Source organism: Mustela putorius, unplaced genomic scaffold (assembly GCF_011764305.1).
Source record: "Mustela putorius furo isolate JIRA1106 unplaced genomic scaffold, ASM1176430v1.1 tig00003859_pilon_pilon_pilon, whole genome shotgun sequence".
Taxonomy (NCBI): Eukaryota; Metazoa; Chordata; class Mammalia; order Carnivora; family Mustelidae; genus Mustela; species Mustela putorius.
In genome coordinates, this window is record NW_025422011.1 from 933,187 (window position 1) to 958,707 (window position 25,521).

Genomic DNA, 25,521 nt, shown 5'->3' on the forward strand with positions numbered 1-25,521 from the left:
ATAGATTTAAGGGAAAAATTGATGTCAGGGAACTGAGGCCTATGGGAAGCAAGGCCAGGTGGTTTTTTTGTTTGTTTGGTTTTTGTTTTTTTAAAGGCTCCATGCCCAATGTGGGGCTTGAATTCACGACCCTGAGATCAAAAGTCACAGGCTCTACTGACTCTGCCTGATGGTCAGGTTCTCCTAATGAATATGTGTGAAAAAGCATGGAGGTGAGAAATGGTACCTCAATCTTACAGGTAGGTAGAAACCCAGTGCTCTGCACAAAACTGCAGAGCCCAGGGCTCCTTGATCACAGAGGCCACAAGAATCCTAGAAAAGTAATAAAGAGGTTTGTCATCCTATCATGGCAAGGTTGGGAGGTAGGCAAATCACTCTCAGAACTTCAAAAGCATTAAGTTGGTAAAGTACCTAGACGTAAGATCCAAAATTACATTACCTACATACATGATAAGGAAATAAAAAGCCAAGAAATTAACTGGTCCCAGAACCATGGTAATCCTTAGAAACAGGTAGAGGCAAGCCCAGAAAGAGCCTTGGGAGAACTTTCAGCAACCTTGGATTATCAAGAGCCTGCTGCCAAGCCACACTCCCAACCATTCCTCCCAACTTGTAGCTAGATGAATTCATAATTTAAGAATTTACAGACTGAAGGCCTGGCTGGCTCAGTCAGAAGAGCATGCCACTCTTGATCTCAGAGCAGCTGAGTTCACACTCCATGTTGGGGGTAAAGGTCACTAAAAAACTTAACCAAACTTTAAAAAAAATAAGAACTTACAGACTGCACAGAGAAGTAAAATACCAAAAATGCAAAAGAACAATATGAAAGACTACACATCTGAGATGGGAATGGGCAAGCTGAAAGAAAATATGCTTATTTGTGAACATGGCAAACATATAAAAGAGAAAGTTTATGGCACCTACAGAATGTTAAGGCCCAAATCATCAGGAAATCAGTATAAGCATGACAAAAATCACAGCTGTAAAGATCTGAGTATAAGGTAGCAAGGAAAGGTTGTTTTGAAAACTAAAGAGTGCACAGTATTGAGAATGGAGAGTAGCTTGGGAGGAAGGGGACACAGACCTAGAGCTTTTGAACTGGGAGGCAGGAGTGATTTAGGATTTTTTAAAAAATCATTTCACAGTTTTTCTTAAAAATTGAGATATTCACATATTATAAAATTTGCCATTTTAAAATATACAGACTGGTGCATTTTAATATATTCACTAATTTAGTAGATTCACAACCATACCATTTTCATGCACTAAAATGGAATCCCACATCTGTTATCAGTCACTCCCCAATTCTCCCTCCTTCCAGTGCCTGGCCACCATTATTATGCTTTGTAGCTATGGACTTGCTTATTCTGGACATTTTGTATAAAGGAAATTATAGAATATGTGGTCTTGTTGTGGTTTGTTTCTTTCACTAAACATAAGGTTTTTAAGGTTCAATCTATGTTGTAGTTTCAGTACTTCATTCCTTTTTATGGCTGAATAATATTCCATGGTATGGCTACACCAAATTTGGTTTACTGATTCATCAGTTGACGAATATTTGAGCTGTCTCCACTTTTTGGCTATTATAAATAATACTGCTAAGAACATTCATGTACAAGTTTTTGTGTTAACATATGTTCTCAATTCTTTATATATACCTACAAAGGGAATTACTGGGTCATATGGTAATTCAACATTTAACTTTTTGAGAAACTGCCAAAGTGTCTTCCAAAGCAGCCATACCATTTTACATTAGGTAATGGGTTGAATTTTAAGATTAGCACACAAAATGAGGACAAAAGGGATAGAGATGACAGATATTATGTATAGGTCTTTCTTCTTTTCCTTCTTCTCCAAGTATTTCTTTGTTCTTCATAGTCTATCTCTGTTCCTCCTTTCCATTTTTATCCATAATATACAATCCAGAAAAACATGCTACTGCTGTACTATTTTTTTTTAATTTATAAAAACAGTGTATATGTTTTCTCTCAGAAAACAACAAAGTGCAGTTATAATTTGTATTATTTCAAGATAAATATTTTAAAGTTTTTACTATAAAAATTTTTAAACATAACTATCTTCAACAATGTGGGATAAGGTCTGTCCTTGGTCTCTGCCAGAAACACATGTAACTTCTTTCTGGAAGACAATGATGTCACCCTAGGCTCCAAATTACCTCTATGATTTTTCATATACAATACCTGGCACATAAAAAATAAACTGGGCATTCATGGAGATAAACCTAAATGATCCAAATCTAACAGATACAATAGACATTAAAAGTATATTAATAATCAGACATTCTTAAAATTACTATGCTTAATATGTTCAATTAAATAAAGCACAAAATTGAGGACTTTGACAGAGAACTAAACAATGCAAAAAGAACTAAGGAGAAATTCTAGAACTAAAAAAAAAAGACTAAATTAAGAACTCAATGGTTAAAAAAAAAAAAACAAAAAACTCAATGGTTGAGTCTAATAGCAGATTAGACCAGCAGAAGACAGAAGCAGTGAACATGAATACAGACCAGAAAGAAAGTATCAGGAATAAAGTACAGAAGAGCAAAAGGACAGAAAATAAAGAAAAGAAAGACATAAAGTGACCATATACTCTTGGGATACTTTTGAGAATCAAAGGGCATGAATTAAGGTATTTAATCATACCATGACAGGTAAAAAATGACACAGTTGGTTACCTGAGACATGGGGGACACAGGGAAAGGTCTAACATATATGTAAGTGGAGTCTCAGAGGGAGAGGAGAAAGAATATGAGAGAAGCAAAATTAGGAAATATATAGCTGAGAATTTTCACGTAAAGGGGTAATGACAAAATAAAGCATGGGTGGCTCAGTCAGTTAAGCATCTGCCTTCGGCTTGGATTATGATCCAAGGGTCCTGGGATCAAGCCCCACATTGGGCTCCCTGCTCAGCGAGGAGCCTGCTTCTCCCTATCCCTCTGCCTGCTGCCCCTCCACTTGGGCTCTATCAAATAATGAAATATATATTTTTTTAAAAGTGTGGTCTGGCCAGATTACCAGGGGTCATGAAAGTGAGGAAAAGAGGCTCTAGAGGATTACTAGGAGTCAGTGCAGATTCTTCTTTGGATAAGATTTAGGGACACTAATCTGAATACAGAGAGGGGAGAATAAAGTAAAGGGACAAAAAGTGGAGACTAGCTAGGAAGCTACTTCAGCAATCCAGATGGGGAATTGGTGATACATTAGACTTAAGGTGATGTAGACAACAAAGAAGAAAAGAGGCAAATACTTCAAAGAAACAACTGAATAATTTGGCAAGAGATTATATAAAATGACTCCAAATAATATCTCTAGTCCTTAAAACTGGAAAAAGTTAGGGGCTCCTGGGTGGCTCAGTCAGTTGTGTCTGACTCTTGATTTTGGCTCAGGTCTTGATCTCAGGGTTATGAGTTCAAGATCCCTGTTGGGCTCCATACTGGGCATGGAGTCTACTAATAAAAAAAAGGTGGGGAATAGTTAACTAAAGTTTACCAAAAAAATAATCTTTTCCAGGTTCTTTTTCCTTTTTTAAAGATTTTATTTATTTATTTGAGATAGAGTGAGAGCAAGCACACAAACAGGCGTAGGGATAGAGGGCGAGGGAAAAGCAGACTCCCCACTGAGCAGGGAGCCTGACCTGAGGCGTAATCCTAGGATCCTGGGATCATCACCTGAGCCAAAGGCAAACACTTAACTGACTGGGCCAACCAGGAATCCCTGTTTTCCAGTTTTTAACATAGAGTTTTTTTAATGTTTTAGATTCAGAATAAAAAGCTCAATATGGGGGCGCCTGGGTGGCTCAGTGGGTTAAGCCACTGCCTTCGGCTCAGGTTATGATCCCAGGGTCCTGGGAAGGAGCTCCGCATCGCATTGGGCTCTCTGCTCAGCAGGGAGCCTGCTTCCTCCTCTCTCTCTGCCTGCCTCTCTGCCTGCTTGTGATCTCTGTCTGTCAAATAAATAAATAAAAATCTAAAAAAAAAAAAAAAAAAGCTCAATATGGCAAATCAGTAACATTTAACAAAAAATAGCTAAGTACAGGAGCCCCTGAGTGGCTCAGTGGGTTAAGCCTTTGCCTTTGGCTTGGGTCATGATCTCAGGGTCCTAGGATTGAGCCCCCCATCAGGCTCTCTGCTTAGCAAGGAGACTACTTTCCCCTCTCTCTCTGCCTGCCTCTCTGTTTACTTGTGATCTCTCTCTCTCTCTGTGTCAAATAAATAAATAAAATCTTAAAAAAAAAGTTAAGTACAATTTGAAGTACAAACAGAAAACAGTAATTTCCCCACTTTCCAAACATTAGGGTTATTATTAAATTGTAGAGAACCTCTTTTCCACTGAGAAAGTTCTTTGCAGACAAATAAGGAACAGAATAGAAAGGTTTAAACAACTGAAATAGTCTTCCTAGCTAAGAGTTACAAAGAAAGTTTGAAAATAAAGAAACAGCACAGATATACTCAGCTAAAAAAAAAAAAAAAAAAAAAGGAAGACGAAAGAAAAGAAAAAGAAAGCCAAAGTAGCAATATTTATAGCAGCATTTTAGGCCAAAAGTGATGAAATGAGATTAAAAGGGATATTGAATAATGACAAAATACTCTCAGAAAATATAATTGCCATAAACTTTATACAGAAGTAATATAGCAATAAAATATATAAAGCAAAAATTCCTAGAGTTACTACTCGAGAGTTTGATCAAACCAAAACGATACCTGAAGATTCAACATACCTCTATGACAACAGCTCAAGTAGATATAAACAAAAACATAGAGGATCTGAATAATAAAAACAATTTTCAATATATGTAATGGTATATTGGGCAAGTCACTCAATCTTTCTAGACCTCAAATTCCTTTCTTATAAAATGTCAGTAAGTAATACCTACCTCACGGGATTGTGGTGAGGATTAAATGAGATGGTTCCTATAAAGAGTACTTGCTATATATATGAAACCTTCAATAAAGACCTTGTTATCTAACTCAACCTTTCACATTCTTCTCTCAGGGCCAAGGAATATAATAAATTAATCGTGCTCTTGACTGTTAAAAAAATTTCCTAGATGCTTTTGCCCATAATCCAATAAACTAGAAATATACAACAAAAAGTTAACCACATATAAATTAAGAAGTTTTTTATAATAGACATTGAAATAAAAACCAAAATTGCAATTATCTAGAAATAAAATGGAGAATATCTGACAACCAAAAAATGAGATACAGCAAAAGAAATATTCAGAAGAAAATGTATAGCCTTAAATGACTTTATAATTTAAAAACTTAAGCATTCAATTTAAGAAACCAGAAGTAAAATAAACCGAAAGAAAATGGAAGGTGGAAGTAAAAATAAAGCCAGGCTCGGGCCGCCTGGGTGGCTCAATGGGTTAAAGCCTCTGCCTTCGGCTCGGGTCCTGATCCTAGGGTCCTGGGACTGAGGCCCACATTGGGCTCTGTGCTCTGTGGGGAGCCTGCTTCCTCCTCTCTCTCTGCCTGCCTCTCTGTCTACTTGTGATCTTTGTCTGTCAAATAAATAAATAAAATCTTTAAAATAAAAAAATTAATAAAATAAAGCCAAGCTTAATTATTTATTTTGAAGAATAAATTAGGCCAAATATCTGGTCTCTTGAACATTCCAACAGAAGTAGATTCAGGAGTAAAAACACCCTTAAACTTCTACTTAAAAGAGGACATCTAAATCTCAGTATTTCTCAGTATAATCTCTCTCCTAATGACTTAATAGTTGTGGACAATACAGGAGGACTTGGAGGGGCTGGGGAACAAACAAATCTTAACACTGGAGAGAATATAAAAGGATTTTAAACTCTGTATTTCTTTCACACTTGTATGAATCAAAACTCAAAAGTGAAAGCAGCATTTTCCAAAATAATAGTATTAAGTTAGCACTTCTATAAATTCTTTATTTACCTTTATTTTACTAAGAAGATACTACTGTCAGATAGTCAACTAAGTTGTTTTTCTAAGTAGTGGTGCCCTTCTCTTGTAACCAAGGACATATGGGGGACACCATGAAGGCAAAACAAATTTCCTGTGTTACCTACAGTGGCATTTAAAGGATTTCTCTAATAAACTAGCCCAGTTTATAGTTAAAAACAACTATTTTAAATTAATTTTAAATTCCTTTAAGGATTTGAAAAATTTAAACTAATTTTACATTCCTCTAAGGATTTAAAATCCTTTTAGGATTTAAAACCCAAACTGAAAGAAAACTTTGTTGACAGTCTGTGGGCAGAAGCCTAGAGAGCTTCCTTTGCATTCTTCCTGGCTGTAACGTCCTTATCCTATCAAGGACCACTTGAAGAGCTTTTATTGGTCTCCACAATTTGACTGAGAGGAAGCAAGAACCAGCAACCGGTACACCCTCTCATCTATTAAACCCATGCACTAGAAAACGGTGCTTTACTCAGCTCAACACCTCATAGGGGAAATTACTTCCAAATTATCCACATATAAAATCTAAGTAACCTTTATTCAAGAATTAACTTTTAGGAAAAAAATTAACTTTTAGTAAGGTACATGTATTTGAAGACTCTGAGGTCAACATACAAGGGGTGTCTGGGTGGCTCAGGTCAAGATCTCAGGATCCTGGGATGGAGCCCTAAGTCAGGCTCTCTACTCAGTGGGAAGCCTGCTTCTCCCTCCCAACTCCCCTTGCTTGTGTTCCCTGTCTCGCTGTCTGTCAAATAAATAAAATCCTAAAAAAAAAAAAAAAACAACAACAACATGCAAGCCATTAAAAAATAAAAAATAAGGGGCGCCTGGGTGGCTCAGTGGATTAAGCCGCTGCCTTCGGCTCAGGTCATGATCTCAGTGTCCTGGGATGGAGCCCCGCATCAGGGTCTTTGCTCAGCGGGAGCCTGCTTCTCTCTCTCTCTCTGCCTGACTCTCCGCCTACTTGTGATTTCTCTCTCTGTCAAATAAATAATAAATAAAATCTTTAAAAAAAAAATAAAAAAATAAAAAAAAAATAAAAAATAAAAGTGAAAAATAAGTTGAAAAACAAAGATCATAACAAGGAATTTTTTTAAGGTGTACTTTTCGTTTTGTAATCTAAGCAGCACTCCAACCAGCGTTATCATTATTCATCTCTTCCATAATAAAGTAGAAAATGTTTTAAAAGGAAAAGAAGTCTTTAAAACAAGTTTCAGGGACACCTGGGTAGTAGCACAGTCAGTTAAGTGCAGGACCCTTGATTGCAGCTCAGGTCTGATCTCACCGTTATGAGATCAGGACCCAAGTCGCCCAGTGCTCAGTGCCCTTGGGTCTCTTCCCCCTCTGCTCCTCCCCACTGCGTGCGTGCTGGCACACTCTCTCTCTCTCAAATAAATAAATCTTTAAAAATGAAATTTCTGGTGTTTTTAGGTATTGCTAAGACTAAATAACTTCTCTCCAGATAAAAGATTCCAAAACAAACCTTCCATTTCTATTTGAACAAAATATAAATGCAGAATATTGGGAATGCACCTTATCAAGTGGGTACTTTTTCTGAATAGTCAAAATTATCTTCAAAAAATCACTCATACAGTAGGACTTAGGTCTTTGAAAGCTCAAATTAATGTCTTCTTTTTGCATTTAGGCTATGGGCACCTTGCTCTGAGTCATGGAGGTCCTAAGCTAATACAGCTAAATCAGAGCAGATGGGGGCAGGAAAGACAACAGGAAAGATTTCTTGCCTTCACCTCCATACAGTATAATCCCACTATGCACATATGGTAGGACTCCACTGTCTAGCCGATTCTTAGTCCTTATATAAAACAATGTAATAGGGAGTGTTTAGAGCTCAAGATCTACAGTTTTTGGTTCAATTTATAAAATTCAATTTTAGGGGCGCCTGGGTGGCTCAGCGTGTTAAGCTCTGCCTTCGGCTCAGAACAGGATCTCAGTGTCCTGGGATCGAGCCCCACATCGGGCTCTCTGCTCAGCAGGGAGCCTGCTTCTCCTTCTCTCTCTGCCTGACTCTTTGCCTAGTTGTGATCTCTCTGTCTGTCAAATAAAATAAATAAAATATTTTTAAAAAATTATTTTTTAAAAAAATAAATAAATAAAATTCAATTTTAATAACCACTCCTAAGGGAAAAATACAAATGCACAATAAAAAGAGTTACGTGTTAAGTACAATAATGGAAAATCCAGTGGTTTGCAATTTTTATGAAATATGAATCTCAAAAGTTGCCATATCCTTAACTTTACACCCAAAAGGGTGTAATTTGAAGACAGTGCATGAATTAACTACATTCATCTCATTATACGGATCAATATATTTGATACCTGCTTCAGCACTTACTCATCATTCACTGTGCATTAAAAATATTAACTCAGGATTCCATTTCACAAGCATTTATGTCTGCTCAGCTGAAAAATGGAGATGAAAACAAAACTTTTATAATTTAGTTGGGGCCACAAAATCCATACATGGAAAGGACTAACATTCATAAAACATATGAAAACCTAGAAATAAACTTAGTGTAAAGAAGGGGTCTGTTGGGGGAGCCTGGGTGGCTCAGTGGGTTAAAGCCTCTGCCTTCAGCTCAGGTAATGATCCCAGCGTCCTGGGATGGAGCACAGCATCCAGCATCCGGCTCTCTGCTCAGCAGGGAGCCTGCTTCCTCCTCTCTCTCTGCCTGCCTCTTTGCCTACTTGTGATCTCAGTGTGTCAAATAAATAAATAAAATCTTTAAAAAAAGGGAGGGGGTCTGTTGTGTATTACTGCACATTTCCTACTGTAAGTGTTTAATAAATTCTACCATCTTAGCAGATGAGTTTTAAACTAAGTACAATGATCCAGCTCGCCCGCTCTCTCTCTAAACGGAAAATACTAAAAGTGAAATGCTACGCTCAATTGACAGGGCAAGCTGAAAACTGACCTGGAAAGTGAAAACGGACATGAGTTAGTGATGAACCCCAAAAGGTGCTTAGCCACTTACCCAGAGATTTATTAAATGAGAACGGATCGCCGGTTTCCACAAGTCGTTCCACTGCCAGTAAGAAGACAGTCGTGAACCTTGGGGTCCCTTTTTTCACTAGTCAACAGTCACCCTCACCTACACGCGGAGTACATATTTGGCACTCAGCAAGTTTTGTTTTGTTTTGTTTTCTTCCCAACAAATCTTGATTGAATGAAAACCTACCTCACTCATATTGGTACCAACCCCGGAGTTAGGGTCCCACAAATTACCTCCAAAAACCTTACGACATAACCCAAAGAGCTGAGAAAGTAGAGACGAAAGCTTTGTGGATTTCTGTTAAGACTAGGGGCCATCGAGAGCCAACGGGGCCTAAACCAACCTGACTTCCCAAAGAAAGGTCTAGGGACTGTTCTGGGGCTACGTGGCTTAGTCCTCACAAGGAGGTACCCGTTAGGCCGCAGATCCATTGCCTCCCACCCGGGGGCGCTGAATGTTCTGGGGGTATCCCCACTAAAGTTAGTACCTGCAAAGCTGCGACACAGAGAGTGGCTCGGGGCTCTCATTACGGAGGCCGGGGCCTGGGGCCGGCCAGCTGCGTCTCTTGGATGAGGAGTCCTGCACTCCGGAGCTGCGGGGACAGCAGGGGTCGCAGATAGACACTTCACGCCTCAGGAGGCTCGTGGTTCGTGGGCCCCGGGTGTTTCACTCACAGGACTGCGCGAGTTGTCGCACTCACGTTGATTCTCGTTCTTCAAGAGGGCCCTCACAGCTCTATCGATCACTACTGCCTGAAGCCCAGCAGCCGGTCGCCTCCCGGCGCCGCCATCGTTAGTGTTTGTTTTCATCCGCTCGGATGAAGGCGGGGGGAGGAAGAGGGCTATGGGGGAAATATAGCTGCGTAACTTCATCCGCACTTTCGCTACAGGGTAGACTCCTTATTTCATCCCTTTTTTCTTAATTCCCATAAAAGTTGATTTCCTTCCCATGTAAATCTTTCTCACTAACTTTTACAAGTGTCTCAGAAGGAAAGAACGGCATAAAGGCGGGGGACGGAGGGTCTTTGAAAGAGTGAAAACTTTGGGTTAACTGTGGAATGTGCGCCATCGAACCTCACGCTGCCGCGGAAGCGGCTGTGAGGACGCGGCGTGGGGAGACCGCTGACGCGAGGGGGCGGTGCCTAAGGTGAGCGGCGTGGCGACCAGTCCGAGGTCGCTGGTTCCAGTGCAGGGCCGGACCGGCTGGGTGGGTGGGAAGTGCTGCCAGTAACGCCGCAGCCTCGGAGAGGTGGGTGACGGGCCTTCGCTGGCTTTGAGTGGCCGGCGCAATCAGATTTCTAAGTATCTTTTCTAAGGCACCTTTTATAAGTGGCCGAGTCGCCTCCCAGCTCTAACTCATCTAGCCTCTTTTGCGCTTTTTTTCTAACCTGTCTGGGCTTTCGTGCTTCCTGGGCCTCAGCCTCACGATTTGGATTTCGTGGGGGAGAAGGCATGGCTTGTTGTTCGAGCACACGATGTGTCCACCGGGCTGGATTGCGGGCAGTTTTTTGCCCACACCTGTCTTGCTAGACTGGTTTGAGCACCCCACACGTCCCTCTCGTACTTACCCGGTGGAGCCAAAAGGTTTGGGTAATGAAACCAGGCGTGACTAATTCCTGACCCGCGTAGTTAAGACTTATGTCAACCAGTTTGTGGCCTGTATAGTTAAGTGCAGACCTCTTCTACTTTATGAATAATTACGCTATCGCCTCCATTAATCTTTTTTTTAAGATGTTATTTTTAAGTAATCTCTACATCCAACATGGAGCTGGAAGTTAAAACCCAGAGATGAAGAGACCCTCCACTTGGTTCTAAGCCAGCCAGGTGCCCCTCCTCCATTAATCTTGTGCTCTTGGGGTTCAAATGTCAAGCATTAAGTGAGCCATCAAAATCATCCCACATTTTCTTTTCCTTCCTTCTTTCCTTTCTTCCTTCCTTCCTTTCTTCAGACTGTAGGGTTGAGGGAGCTGCTCTGCTACATACAAAACAACTCCCATTATCTTTCAAACCACGCGAGTATTTCGTGCAGCCATGTGTTAGTGGAGCAAAACCCAGATTTACAGGTATAGCACCTTTTGCCTGGACAGATTGAGGTTTGAGAAAAGGAGCTGTTGTAGCCTTTGAATCACTTTAAAGTCTTTGGTCGGTTTCTAATGCTTTTTTTCTTTTAACCTTTACAGAGAGAAGATTACAAATGCCAGAGCCATTTAACTGATGGTTAACTGCTGAATTCTGACACTTCTTTAAATACCTTCTTGCACCAACATCTTCACTGAGAGGAATTCAGGAAAAGTAGCAGAGGGAAGGAGAAATCACATTTACATGTACCATGGCTATACCAATAACAGTACTTGACTGTGATCTCTTGCTCTATGGCCGAGGTCACCGGACATTGGACCGCTTTAAGCTGGATGACGTGACTGATGAATACTTGATGTCCATGTATGGGTTTCCTCGACAGTTCATTTATTACTTGGTGGAGCTCTTGGGGGCAAGTCTTTCTAGACCTACTCAGAGATCCAGAGCTATTAGCCCAGAGACACAGATCCTTGCAGCACTGGGCTTCTATACTTCAGGTTCCTTCCAGACTCGGATGGGAGATGCTATTGGAATCAGTCAGGCATCTATGAGTCGCTGTGTTGCCAATGTCACCGAAGCACTTGTGGAAAGAGCCACACAGTTCATTCGCTTTCCATCAGATGAAACCTCCGTGCAGGCTCTAAAGGATGAATTCTATGGGTTAGCCGGGATGCCAGGGGTTATAGGGGTGGTTGACTGTATCCATGTGGCAATCAAGGCACCGAATGCTGAAGACCTTTCCTATGTGAACCGCAAAGGACTACATTCTTTAAACTGCCTGATGGTGTGTGACATTAGAGGGGCACTAATGACTGTGGAGACCAACTGGCCAGGCAGCCTCCAGGACTATGCTGTGCTGCAGCAGTCTTCCCTCAGTAGTCATTTCGAAGCTGGAATACACAAAGATAGCTGGCTGCTTGGTAAGTTTTCAGGTGCACACGCTTCATTTTGTAGCCACAGAAAAATTATGTAACAGAGCAGAATGAAATTTGAGAATCTATAGACCTGAGTCTCAGTCCTGTTCTTTTTTTTAATGAGACCTCAGGTGAGAACTCTGAGTCTTCTTCTTCTTCTTCTTTTTTTTTTTTTTTTTAAAGATTTTATTTATTTATTTGACAAACAGAGATCACAAGTAGGCAGAGAGGCAGGCAGAGAGAGAGGAGGAAGCAGACTCCCTGCTGAGCAGAGAGCCCAATGCGGTGCGGAGCTCCTTCCCAGGACCCTGGGATCATAACCTGAGCCGAAGGTAGAGGCTTTAATCCACTGAGCCACCCAGGCGCCCCTCTCTGAGTCTTAATTTAAAAAGAAAAGAACACTTAAAGGACATTTTATTAAAGTTTAAAAACACAATACTTGGTCCAGAGCCTCACTTCTAAGGATTTATCTTGAGACATATGGTCATAAGTAGAAACACTGGTGATGGGAAATAAAGTTAAGCTGCAGCAGTGTTTTGTAGTTGGAAACAGGAGCAACAACAACCCTACAAAAACATTCCCCTTTAATACAGCTGAAGTTCTTAATAAGGACAGATGTGGTTAAATATAATAGATCTCTTCAACTGAGCCTTAATTTTTATCATGTGTAAAATGTTAAAAATAATGCCAACAGGGGCGCCTGGGTGACTCAGTGGTCTAAAGCCTCTGCCTTCAGCTCAGGTCATGATCTCAGGGTCCTGGGATCAAGCCCTACATCAGGCTCTCTGCTCAGCGGGAAGCCTGCTCTCCACGAGCACCCCCCCCCCACCACCTGCTGCTCTGCTTACTCCGGATCTCTCTCTCTGTTTAATAAAATCTCTGGGGAGCCTGGGTGGCTCAGTGGGTTAAAGCCTCTGCCTTTGGCTCAGGTCATGATCTCAGGGTCCTGGGAACAAGCCCCGCATCGCCTTGGGCTCTCTGCTCAGCAGGGAGTCTGCTTCCTCCTCTCTCCCTGCCTGCCTCTCTGTCTGCTTGTGATTTCTCTCTGTCAAATAAATAAATAAAAATCTTTAAAATAAATAAAATCTTTATTAAAAAAATAATAATGCTGGGACGCCTGGGTGGCTCAGTTGGTTAAGCAGCTGCCTTCAGCTCGGGTCGTGATCCCGGTGTCCTGGGATCGAGTCCCACATCGGGCTCCTTGCTCAGCGGGGCGCCTGCTTCTCCCTCTGCCTCTGCCTGCCATTCTGTCTGCTGTGCTCGCTCTCCCCCCCCCGTCTCTGATAAATAAATAAAATCTTAAAAAAAAAAAAAGATAAAAAAAATAATAATGCCAACTGCAGTAATATCTATTGGCAGCACTAGGTGATATATGTGAGAGTTCATTATAGAGTATTGTACAAATATAAGACTTGTCATCGGTTACTGTTATTATGATATCTATATGAAAATGATAGCAGGGCACCTGGGTGGCTCAGTTGGTTAAGCATCTGCATTCGGCTGAGGTCAAGATCCTGGGGTCCTGGGATTGAGCCCCAAGTCAAGTTGGACTCCCTACTTAGCAGGGAGTTTGCTTCTCCCTCTCCCCACCGACCTCAGCCTGCTTGTGCTCCCTCAGTTCTAGCTTGCTGTCTCTCAGATAAATAAAATCTTCAAAAAAAAAAAGAATGATAGCGGACAGTACACTTCCACAGTTCTCGTGGGAGCTCACTTGACAGATCTGCCCAAGTGCCATTGGGAAGCCTGACTTAGTGACATAAGTAGGACAAGAACCCATTCAAAATGGAGCAATGCAAACTGGGCTGACTGCATAGCTGGGAGAAATACAGTTGGGTAACAGTGATAATATCCTTAATCTTGGCAGCTTGGTTCTGTGTGTGTTTGTTTGTTCTAAAGCTGAGTATTATGTAAGCAACAGAATAAAAGTTATCTTCTATGCAACATGTTATGTGAGAGATGAAAAGAAACATGAAGGATTGGAAGACCTCTCTTTCAAACCAGGGATCATATCTGCACTGTGTGTCCTCATAACAGTATTTAACATGCAGTAGACGCTCAGAAATTATTCCTTTTTAATATTCTTTAATTGTTCCAAGTGGGAAGAGACTGCTGTCACAATGAAGTAGAGCTGCCAGGGTACTATATGTGATGTCTTGGAACTCAGTGGTTTTCTTGAGTTGTTCCTTCTGTCTTCTGTTATTAGTGTACCCCCTTCTCTTTATCCCTCTGGACCTTTTTCTTAATCCTACCTTGTGTGGGAGCTCCTAGGCATCTCGGTTAGGCCATCTGTCTTCAGCTCAGGGTCCTGATTCCGGGATCTTAAAAAAAAAAAAAAAATCCTACCTTGTGCCTTTTTTGAACTTTCAAATTTCTTTTTTTTCTTTTTTTAAGATTATTTATTTATTGATTTGAAAGAGAACGCAAGAGAGAGAGAACACAAGCAAGAGCACAAGGAGGAGCAGAGGGAGAGGGAGAAGCAGAACTTCCTGCTGAGCAGGGATCAGTCCCTGCCACCCCCCACATCATGACCTGAGCCGAAACCAAGAGTCAGACACTTAACTGACCGAACCACCAAGCTCATTTCTTATGGAAAATGACTTTGGTACCTTACTATAAAGCCAGCTAAAACATGCTGAGCGCTCAGAACTTGTCAGGCAATGTCGTAAGCAGTTTGCATTGGGTTGTCTCACTTAATTGTTATAAAAACTTTTGAAAAGTTAAATACTGATATCAACATGTTTATGGAGGAGGAAATTAAGGCACAGAATATCTAAGTCACTTGTGGTTAACGTTTGTTAATTTTTTTAAAAGATTATTTATTTAATTTATTTATTCGACAGGGAGAGAGCCCACAGATAGGCAGAGGGAGAGGGAGAAGCAGAGAGCCCGATGCAGGGCTTGATCCCAGGACCCTGGCTGGGATCATGACCTGAGCCAAAGGCAGATGCTTAACTAACAGAGCCACACAGATGCCAATTGTGGTTAACTTTTAGAAGTAGGTCACATGAAGAATTAAGTCTATTTGGCAAATAGTCTCTCTGTTAAGGACTTCAAGGTCATGTAGGAATTACTTACTCTCTTTTCCTTCACACGTTGGGACCCCAGATTCAGTTGGAAATATGGCTTTAGTTTTTTGAGGTTTTTTACAGGACATAATTGGAAATAAGGGAAAACTCTTGACAATTTTTTTTTTTTTAAGATTTTATTTATTTATTTGACAGACAGAGATCACAAGTAGGCAGAGAGGCAGGCAGAGAAAGAGAGAGCAAGGAGGAAGCAGGCTCTCCGCGGAGCGGACAGCCCGATGTGGGGCTCGATCCCAGGACCCTGGGATCACGACCCGAACCGAAGGCAGAGGCTCTAACCCACTGAGCCACCCAGGCGCCCTGACAATTTTTTTTTAAAGGTAGGCTCTACGCCCTATTTAGAACTTGAACTCATGACAAAATCAAGAGTCACTCTACTGACTGAGCCAGCCGGGCACCCCAACTCTGATAAATTTTTATTACTTTTCTGATTACCCTTTTTACAGGAAGGGTGGAAATGAGAGAGATGGATATGGTAACAACATTTAACAAATATTTATTAAGGCCAATTTTGGTATCAGGCTATATGGTAGGCACTAGGGCGGGGAAAAGTATACCCATGTGGAAATTGATTAGTACAACTAACAGTTCTAGCATATATTCCCTTGCAAATCCTCCATTATCTCTATCAGGAAAACTAGTTTGAAGACCCCTGAACTTGTAAGGGTTTCACAAATTTTCCAGATCAAGAGAGTCATCTGGGGAATTTATTAAAAATACACATCACTGGGCCCCACTTTAAACTTTGGGAATGAGAATTGTCAAGGAAAGAATCTAGACATCCATTTTTAACAGGTGCCTCAAGTGATTCGTACAAATTGATAAGTTTGTAAAACACTGGTATCTAAAGGATGTGTTGGATAAGAGGGTAATATTTTAGGGGAAGACTGGCAGGATTATGAGGATAACAAGATGTTAAAAAAGTTAAGATGGCTGATCGTATCTTAACACGCATCAGATTTGTGAAATAGTTCTAAATTTGCCAAATATAGAATTGACTATAATTCCCTTTGTGGTTTTTTTTTTTAGGTTTATGTTTTGTTTTTAGTAGGAAATCATTTTGATAAAGTTTACAACCAAGAACAATGTTATGCTACTTAGATACAATATAAACAAATGCAGAGAAGTGACAAACATAAAATCCAGAATAGTGTTTCCATCAAAGGAGGGATATATAGGAGCCTCTGAATTTTTTTTTAGCATATTTTTACCATGGTGTCATCCCTTCATCTCCTCATTCTCATCTGTCCCTTCAGAACTGCATTACCTTATTCCTCTTCTTTAAATGTATCTGCTCCTACAAAGAATTCAGCCTGAGTTCTTACTTCTTCAGCTCTTGGTCTGGTCTTGTTAAGCAGCTTTGGGTAAGATCTGCCAGAATGTCTTGTGGATGACTGATCATGTAAGCAGTTGTAATCTGTTTAGCAGTTCTGATCCTAATCCCCTCCTGAGTGTCTGTTTTCCAGTGGTGCTTGGATTAGAATCCGTTAATGACCATGGGGCATGTTATAAAAGGTCTGCATTAACTAGCTTATCCTTTATGTCTCCCCAGTTAAGGCTCATACTGTTCCATAGAGAAATGTTCAACTAATACCATTTAGTATCTCTGTCCTTTGGCATTCACCGTAAATGTTTGTCTTACTCTCTTATAGCATTACACCATTGTTTTTGTGACTCTTGAGTCTGACATTAGCATTTAGTGACTAGCTCCTTCTGCTTCCTTTGCGTGGCATATCACAGGATGGCTACTGATATTTTGATTTTCTCATTGGTAGAATTAGTTCAATAATATCCTACCTGGCAGGGTTGGGATTGGATAATAAGAGATAATACATTCAAAGTGCCTAGATCAATGCGTGCTACATAGTAGGTATTTAATGAGTCACTGATATCATTTTCATTATTATTTACAGCATCAGTTTCTTAAATTTAGTATTTAGTAGGTGTGAGTTCAAGTAAAATAGGTCGTACTTGGGGGGAAAGTCAACTAAATGTAAAAATTGAAAATATCATGAGACTTATTAAATATTTAACAACATTCCAGTACGTACAATTAACACAATGTTATATGTCAATTATGTATAAGTAAAAACATAAATTTTTGTTTAAGATTTTGTTATTTATTTGACAGAGATCACAAGTAGGCAGAGAGCAGAGAGAGAGGAGGAAGCAGGCTTCCCACTGAGCAGAGAGTCCGATGCTGGGCTTGATCCCAGGACCTGGGGATCATGACCTGAGCCGAAGGCAGAGGCTTTAACCCACTGAGCCACCCAGGTGACTTCATAAAAATTTTTTTTAATAAAGTTGATCCAGTACTTAAAAAATGTAAGCTCCTGAAAGAAAGGAGTCCTGTGTGTTTTGGAACAGGGCCTAGACTCTGAAAAATCCATAACTATTTACCAAAACTGATAGTGGGTCAGGAACACAGCCATTGTGCAAGTTAGTACTCCGAGAGCCTCTTTGTCTCAGATTTCTAAGGGGTTGTGCCTCTGTGTGAGACATTTCATCTGTCAGCTGTAGTGAGTCAGGACAATTAAGCACCACAGAAACATTGTACTGTTGTAACAGGACATTGCATCCCAGTCTTGAGCGTTATTTTGTTCTTAGCACTGCCAGAGATCATTTGACAAGGAAGTCACCTTAGGAAAATGCCTCTGTATATTATTTTAATTGACTTCTGATTTGATTTCCTTATCACTGTTACTATTTGTATCATTATATGTATGCTTTCCTTGTTAAAGTGAAATTATACCAGTTCCTCTGTTACGCAGGCATTGTTCTAGTGATTGTAATATTTAGGAACACCTGAGTTCTGATCTGTGCCACAGGCACTGGGACTTTTATCTTACTGTTCTTAGTATGGGGAGAATGAATGATTGTTTTCCATGAAATACTCTGAAATCCCGAGGTAGTACTTTCCAGATCTGACTCTTTAATGGTAAAGTTAGAAATTTTCCTCACAAGGGTTTTGAGCTCTCCTGGCTGAATTCTCTTTTCTTGCACTTTTTCTCTTTGGAGATTTTGAAGATTGGCTTGCTATATGATAGTTCTTACTAACCTTTTATTAAAGAACAGTATCTCTGAGTTCAGAAAATCCGGGAATTTCATTTCCTTAAGTGCCTTCACGTTCTCCCCACATTTTCTCAGGCTTGGCTCCCCCCACCCCCTTTTATTTATTTGTTTGTTTGTTTTTAAAGATCTTATTTATTTATTTATTTATTTGACAGAGAGAGAGAACAAGCAGGCGGAGCTGCAGAGGGAGAAGGGAAAAGCAGGCTCGAACCCAGGCCCTGGGATCATGTCCGGAGCCGAAGGCAGCCTGTTAATTGACCCAGCCACCAAAGCACCCCGCCCTTTCTTTTTTAAGCTATCAGCCTTTTTTCTCTGTTGGTTTTAACAAGGATATTTCCAGCCAAGACCTCTGTTTTCCTTCTCGTGATCCTGGCATGCCTTCTTTTTACCATATCACTTCCCTCTTGGTTTTTCTGGGGCTCAGTGCCTCCAGAGTCTTTTGCATTTTCTTAACCGTTCTGTGTATATGTTCCTGGATTTTCATTTCTGTTTGTAGTCCAGTTAGGATGATTTACGATTTCTTTGGACCTTCCCCCACAGGTGACAGTTCCTTCTCTCTGCGTACTTGGCTCATGACCCCCCTTCACATTCCTGAAACCCCAGCCGAATATCGCTATAATATGGCCCATTCTGCAACTCACAGTGTGATTGAGAAGACTTTCCGAACCCTCTGCTCCCGATTTCGCTGCCTGGATGGATCCAAGGGAGCGCTGCAGTACTCACCAGAGAAGTCCAGCCACATTATCTTGGCTTGTTGTGTCCTCCACAACATCTCCCTGGAGCATGGGATGGATGTTTGGTCTTCTCCAATGACAGGACCCATGGAACAGCCCCCTGAAGAAGAGTATGAACACATGGAGTCCTTGGACCTGGAGGCTGATCGAATCCGTCAGGAGCTGATGCTCACTCATTTTAGCTAATGTGAGAGGTGGAGGGGAGGGAAATTTCCCAGAAGGAGTTATGACAAACTTTCTGCCTCACCACCCCCTGCAGAGTTCCATCATCTAGCATGATTGCGTATGTGGACACTTGTCACAAATTGACATTTAATCTTTGTGTTTTAGAAGGGTTATGGCTGTGCCAGAATATCCCGACTCATTTGCAAATACATTAGCTAAATCAAAACCAAGCCAATAGTTCCCTACTACCCACTCAACTCCAGGTTGAGTGATTGAAAATTCACTAGCAGCAGACATTTATGATTTTGCCTACAAAATCAAAGCAAAGGGGGAAACGGCAGTCAGCCAGAATGTTTTTTATTTAATTGTCTAGAGATTTCAAATGAAAACAATATTCGTTTGCCCTAAATTACTGGATGGGATTTTAGCTTTCCTACTTTGCTGCCTGTATAGGCATCATCTGAGGCAAGTGTAAAGAGCAAATTTAAGTTAGGGAATGGTCTTCTGACCAAAGTGGCTACTAATCTTGAGTTTTCAGCTTTGTGTTTTTAAGAGGATGTTAGGTACAGCCTGAAGCCTCCATCTCTAGTCTTTCTGCAGTAGTTGGACTGTGACTTGGACCTGGTTTCTAGGGAAAACATCTGGACTCCAATGTCCTCTTTCCAAACCAGAGAAGGATTTAGAGGCTAAATTGGTTTAAGAACCCAATCAGCTTAAAGAAGACAAATCAAATGTAGATAAAATAGCAAGCTTACACTTCACAGATCTAAAAACCCGATAGATTGATGGGCAGAGGAGACTCACCCAGGTTTTGACAGCTCACATCTAAACAAATCACATTTTTTACACCCATGATGTTAGAATGTTTGGCCATTCTGCTTTGAAATTCCTTGAGTAGAAGGAAGACTTAGGGAATAAAGAAGGCATTGCGAAAGCAGTAAAAAAGACATAATTTCTTGGTGTGAAATGAATTTTGGTGCTAGACCTACTTGAATATCTTGTGTGCAAAGTGATGGACAGAATTTCCCGGAAAATAAATAATCCTCCATCAAGTCTTATTCTAAAATTACACTGATATAAAAATAACCTGATTGGAATAATGAATGTGTGAATTAGGTTCACACTTTGGTGCCTTTGCTGGGACAAAAAAGAGACTTTCCTGAGGATTGTCTTGTTCCCAGTTTCTTTTTTTCTTTTTCATCTTTCTTTCTTTCTTTTTTTTTTTTTAAAGATTTATTTATTTATTTGACACAGAGAGAGGGAGAGAGGGAACACAAGCGGGGGGAGTGGGTGAGGAAGAAGCAGGCTTCCCGTCGAACAGGGAGCCCTGTGCAGGGCTCCATCCTAGGACCCTGGGATCACGACCCAAGCCAAAGGCAGACGCTTAACAACTGAGCCACCCAGGCGCCCCTTGTTCCCAGTTTATCATCAGCTCACCATGTGATACTTCAGAATTGTCCTCTTGGATCATTTCCTACCTGCCTTTGGCAGTGTTAATCTGGTGATTTTCAAAGTAAAGAAATGAACAGCTGATGACAGAAGAAATTTGGAAATAAATTGAGGGTGACTCATCCCCACGATTAAAAACAATTATGGGTTATTATCTGCTGTTTATTTCTACTCCAAATGCTATTTCCCGTCATCATCCTACTCTATAAAGAGTGGGTCCATTTGGCAGGACGTTGAGCTCGGCATGTTCAATGACGTCATGGAGATGAGAATGGACCACAGGGAGGTGCCTGGGAGTATTAATTCTACTCACTGTGCAACAGAGGTGCCCTGTTACATATTTTTCCTTTGTAAAATCTGACCTGTGACCAAGCTTGCTTTGTCTCCCTCATGAGGCAATATTTTAATTTTAAGTCTTTCCAGGTTTCCTGAGATGGGTATTTTTCCCTACAGAGTTTTGGTTCTTTTGTGCATCTCGAATGAGGAAAGGGTGACTGCCATCCACATCATGCAAGGTGGAGTGTGAGCTTTGAAAATGCCTGGCATTTTAGCCTTAAAAAAAAAAAAAAAAAACTACCTTAAAGGAAAATTGGGGTTTTTCACAACTCAACTCACTAGATGGTAACATGAAGCCTGAGTGGGAGGGACAGTCTTGGAGAGATTTCAAAAGCAATTTCAAGTCTATTATTTGCACACCAAAGATAATTTCTGAGTGCTGAACCCACTGAATATTGGCTGGCAGTGTTTTTCTCTGGGAGTATTTTATTTCCTAATAATTCCACAGAATAACTGTTCAAATCTATTTCCTTATTCTTTCAGCATGAATTTTTACAGGCCAGGATTTTTTCAGTCCTTAGTTACCATTTCCCCAAAATGATCGAGGGGTGGGATTAGGGTCTGTACTTTCAAATTACCAAGGGTTTGCTCCTAAGGGCTTTTTATAAGCGCCTGTGAAGTCTTCTCTTGAGGTCCTTATTGTGGATTTTTAGTATCTCCTTGCTACAGTTTTGGGAAAGAATCAAGGATTATGTCTGTCTTATGTAAGCTTCATCTTCCCAGAGATGATGCCATCTGGTCAGCATAGGAGTTTTCCAGATTTGCCCTTGGATGTTTCAAGACAGCAAAGTCCCAGAATATACTAAGAGAAAAACCACAATATTGGGTCATCACTGGTTTACCAATTTCAAATTATACGAAATAGAAATCTTAAACACATTCTTTATTTTTTTAAAAATATTTTATTTATTTATTTGAGAGAGAACATGAGAGGCGAGAAGGTCAGAGGGAGAAGCAGACTCCCCATGGAGCTGGGACCCCGATGTGGGACTCGATCCCAGGACTCCAGGACCATGACCTGAGCCGAAGGCAGTTGCTCAACCAACTGAGCCACCCAGGTGCCCCACATTCTTTGTTTAAAATGAACTGAACATAGATGGAGCTCCTTTCCTGACCCTTGGACTATAAAGGATAGATAGCAAATTAATCTAAGTTTAGACTAATGGGGTCATATAGTGAAGACATACAGGAGGTGGTGGGGAGAGGAGTAAAATAGAAGCTAGACAGATAACAGACATATGGTGATTGTATCCTGACCTGAAATGATAAATTGAAAACAACTCAGCGACTGAGCTTGGCAATCGCTGTCCCTGGCATTAGAGGGGGAATTTAGGAGGAGGACAAGAAAATAAGAAATCAAGGAAACTTAATCGTTGTGCAGGCACATGTTCTCAGGACCTGTATTGCTTTCTAGGTCCAGCCCAAATTTTACAAAGTGGTGAGAATAAGAGATAACAAAAGTAAGAATAAGATGACTCTAAGAATGGCAATGCAGGAAAGAAGGGAAAGTACTAGCTGGATGCTGGGAATACTTCAACTTCAGTTCCCTAATACATCAAATTCACAGGCTTTTTTTTTTTTAAATGACTACACTCTAAACCCCCTTTGTGATAATCCAATAAGGGTGATGAGATCTCTGGATACTAAAAAGGAGCAAGGAAATTAGACCTTGAAATCATAAGTTAGCACATTAAACAAGCAAACAAAGTCCATTTGAAAGGAATCTCCATGTTTGCCCACAAATCATTAAGATCTCTTGAGATCTTAATCCTTATATAGAGGGCTGTCTTTATGAAAGGGCTGGTTTCTTTGTCGTTCTAGAGTCTTAACATGTTCATCCATTTCAATCCAATTGTACCACTGAGTATTTACCCTGTATAAATAATTCCAAAGAAGGAAGCGTCTTCTGTAATTCGACTGTGAATGATTACCTGCTGTTCTGGAATCTCTCTCCTTCCCTGTGCTGCTTCTGTATCTTTACCTTGCTTCTATTTTACTATCCAACCCAAAGTGTGCACATTAACCCACAGTACCATGAGATCAGGCTACAAAAGAACAGAACAGAACTGGAACAGCAAAACCTACAACTGGCTCATCATTTTGGCTGCTCAAGGCCCAATTCCTCTTCCTGGAATTCCTAATAAGATGACACACGGGGCTGCTACAGAGTTCAGGGCCAATTTCTACCATGCAGAGTGTAGTAGATGTTGTTTAGAGCCCAGAGCCAATATAAGGAAATATTTTCTCCCCTTCTCTCCTTTTCTCTCCTTTCACTCTCTATCCCAGGCAATTCCCCCATGTCTACATGTCCCAATCCTCTTTTCCTGGCTTAGTCTTTACATGTTCCTCCCATGTGATTGGCAGTGGCTTAAGTCCATTCTTAGGGGGACCAGCTGTCCTGGTTTGCCCAGAGCTATTGCAGTGTTAGCATTGAAAGTTCTTTGTCCTGGGAAACCCCTAGTCCTCAGCAAACTGGGACAGATGGTCACCCTACTTCAGGGGAAGCATCATCCTATCTTCAAGGGGGTGGCTCCCCCAGGGGAATCCAATCAGAATCCAATAATCAGTCATCAATATAAGAATGAATTGTTGAGAAAAAAAAAAAGAATGAATCCTTAAGGGGCGCCTGGGTGGGCTCAGTTGGTTAAGCCTTGGGCTCAGGTCGTGATCCCAGGGTCCTGGGATTGAGCCCCACATCAGGTTCGATGTTTAGATGTTTCAAGACAGCAAAGTCAAGGATATATTAAGAGAAAACCACAATATTGGGTCATTGCCAGTGTACCAATTTCAAACCATACAAAATAGAGACCTTGTTTCTTAGCTTCTCCCTCTCCTTGCTCGTGCTTTCTCTCTCTCTTTCTCTCAAATAAATAAATATACTTTTAAAAGAATTAATTGTTGAATTGTAACACCAATATGTAAGCATCAGTGATATAACCCAGTATGATCTTTACTCTGCCCACCTGGTTTCTTTCTTTTTAAGTCTTTCTCCAGTGTGAGGAGATTCCTGTAGGCTTGAGGATTTCAGTTCTGGATCTCTTGTAATCTACTCTTCTGTCCAAATTGACTCCCATAAGAGCAAGCAGTAGTTTACTGTCACACTGAAGCTTAAATCCACACTTGTAAAAAAACAGTTCTCTAGAGAAATCTATCTATAGAGATGCAACTCTGCCTGCAGAATAAGCCATCTTTCCCATGGTTTCACAGAGCAGTTAAGCCTCAGCTTCTCAAATATCTCCATTTTTATGTGATGATCTTAGATTTTTTAAAAAAGATTTTATCCATTTAGTTAACAGAGCACATGAGCACAAGCAGGGGGAATGGCAGAGGAAGAGGAAGAAGCAGGCTCCCCGCTGAGTAGGGAGCCCAGTGCAGGGCTTGATCCCAGGATCACTTAACCCACTGAGCCACCCAGGTGCCCCTGATTCATATTTGCATAAACTTCCAGTGTTTTTTCCCAAAATAGAAGTCTCTGATTTTTGAAAGACTGAAAATTTCTTGTAGCCTTGAAATTAGTTTCTTTAGTTTTTCTCACTGAAATCAAGCTTTCAAAATGATGTTGTTATTTGGGTCAAGTTTGAATTAGGGCTGTAGCTTTAGATCCTATGCCCCACGAGCCTTTCTAAGAAGGAAGCTTCTCTAAAACATGTATTCTGGGAATAGAAACCCAGCCCCGGGTGACAGCAAAGGAAAGTCTATTTGCTGCTTCTCATCTGGCTTCAGGAATGTGGCAGAGACTACTTATTTAGTCGGCACTTAGTATTCTTTGGCCCCTGACTTTGCGAACTGCCCAAGATAAACACTAATTCCCAGTTATGTGTGGCTAGTGACTAAATTCTGGCCAGTGGAATATAAGTGGGAATGTCCTGTGCTATTTTCAAGATACGCCTTTATGGTGGGAGACATGCCTTTCTCCTTTCAGCTTCCTGCTGGTTGGAATGTTGACTTGGTGGCTAGAGCTTGTACAGCTGTCTTGGACCTGAGATGAAAGCCACTTGTTGAAGATGTCAGAGCAACAAGATGGAAGCCTGGTCCCCGACAACAAATGGCCAAACCTTATCCTAGGCTGTGCATTTCTGGATATATATATATTTTTTAATGTGACAGAGAAATAAATCTCGACCTCGCTTCCCACCTTATTCTTTTTATGTGCAATAGGTCTTAATCATCAATAAAAAGGTTACACCTGCCTCTTTCCAAAAGTAGCAATACCTATTACACAGAAAACGTTTGGAAGCAACATGCATTTGCAACAATGGGAGGCAAGGTCAGTATATCCTCTCAATGGAATATTGTGCAGTTGTTAAAAATAACTGTTAAAGATTTAATAGGGAAATGATATAATGCAAAATAATAACAATGTTGTATCTGCTTAAACTTTAAAACATTACATAGGATATTTTCTTTTTTTTTTCTTAGATTTTATTTATTTATTTGACAGAGAGAGATTACAAGTAGGCAGACAGGCGGGCAGAGAGAGGAGGAAGTAGGCTCCCTGCTGAGAAGAGAGCCCGATGCAGGGCTCGATCCCAGAACCCTGAGATCATGACCTGAGTGGAAGGCAGGGGCTTAACCCACTGAGCCACCCAGGTGCCCCATACATCGGATATTTTCAATGGGAACAAGAACATACTAAAACTTTGTGTTTTGGAAGCAGATTATTAAATTCTTTCTTTTTAAAAACTTTTGTAAATTTTCTATGATGTTTACTCATTTTTTA

General features: G+C 40.7%; 2 protein-coding genes across 8 annotated transcripts in view; one reads left to right on the forward strand and one right to left on the reverse strand.

The window, feature by feature from the left end:
• Positions 1-9,806, reverse strand: part of ATG13 (autophagy related 13) — a 55,964-nt gene extending 46,158 nt beyond the window's left edge. For 2 of the 7 annotated variants that reach the window (XM_004763127.3, XM_004763124.3), the window contains exons 1-2: positions 9,455-9,805; positions 8,950-9,066 (exon numbers count right to left, since the gene is read on the reverse strand). The gene's annotated coding sequence lies outside the window, so the exon portion shown is untranslated. Of the gene's footprint in view, positions 1-8,949; positions 9,067-9,454 lie in introns of all 7 variants that reach the window. The other 5 variants (XM_045065945.1, XM_004763128.3, XM_004763126.3 and 2 more) reach the window with 4 other exon arrangements.
• A 291-nt stretch (positions 9,807-10,097) lies between these two features.
• On the forward strand, positions 10,098-20,068 carry HARBI1 (harbinger transposase derived 1). Its single transcript, XM_004763129.3, has 3 exons — positions 10,098-10,215; positions 11,147-11,965; positions 18,658-20,068. Exons 2-3 carry the CDS (start codon positions 11,296-11,298, stop codon positions 19,035-19,037), a joined length of 1,050 nt encoding a protein of 349 aa, XP_004763186.1. The 5' UTR covers positions 10,098-10,215; positions 11,147-11,295; the 3' UTR covers positions 19,038-20,068.
• Positions 20,069-25,521: the final 5,453 nt, after the last annotated feature.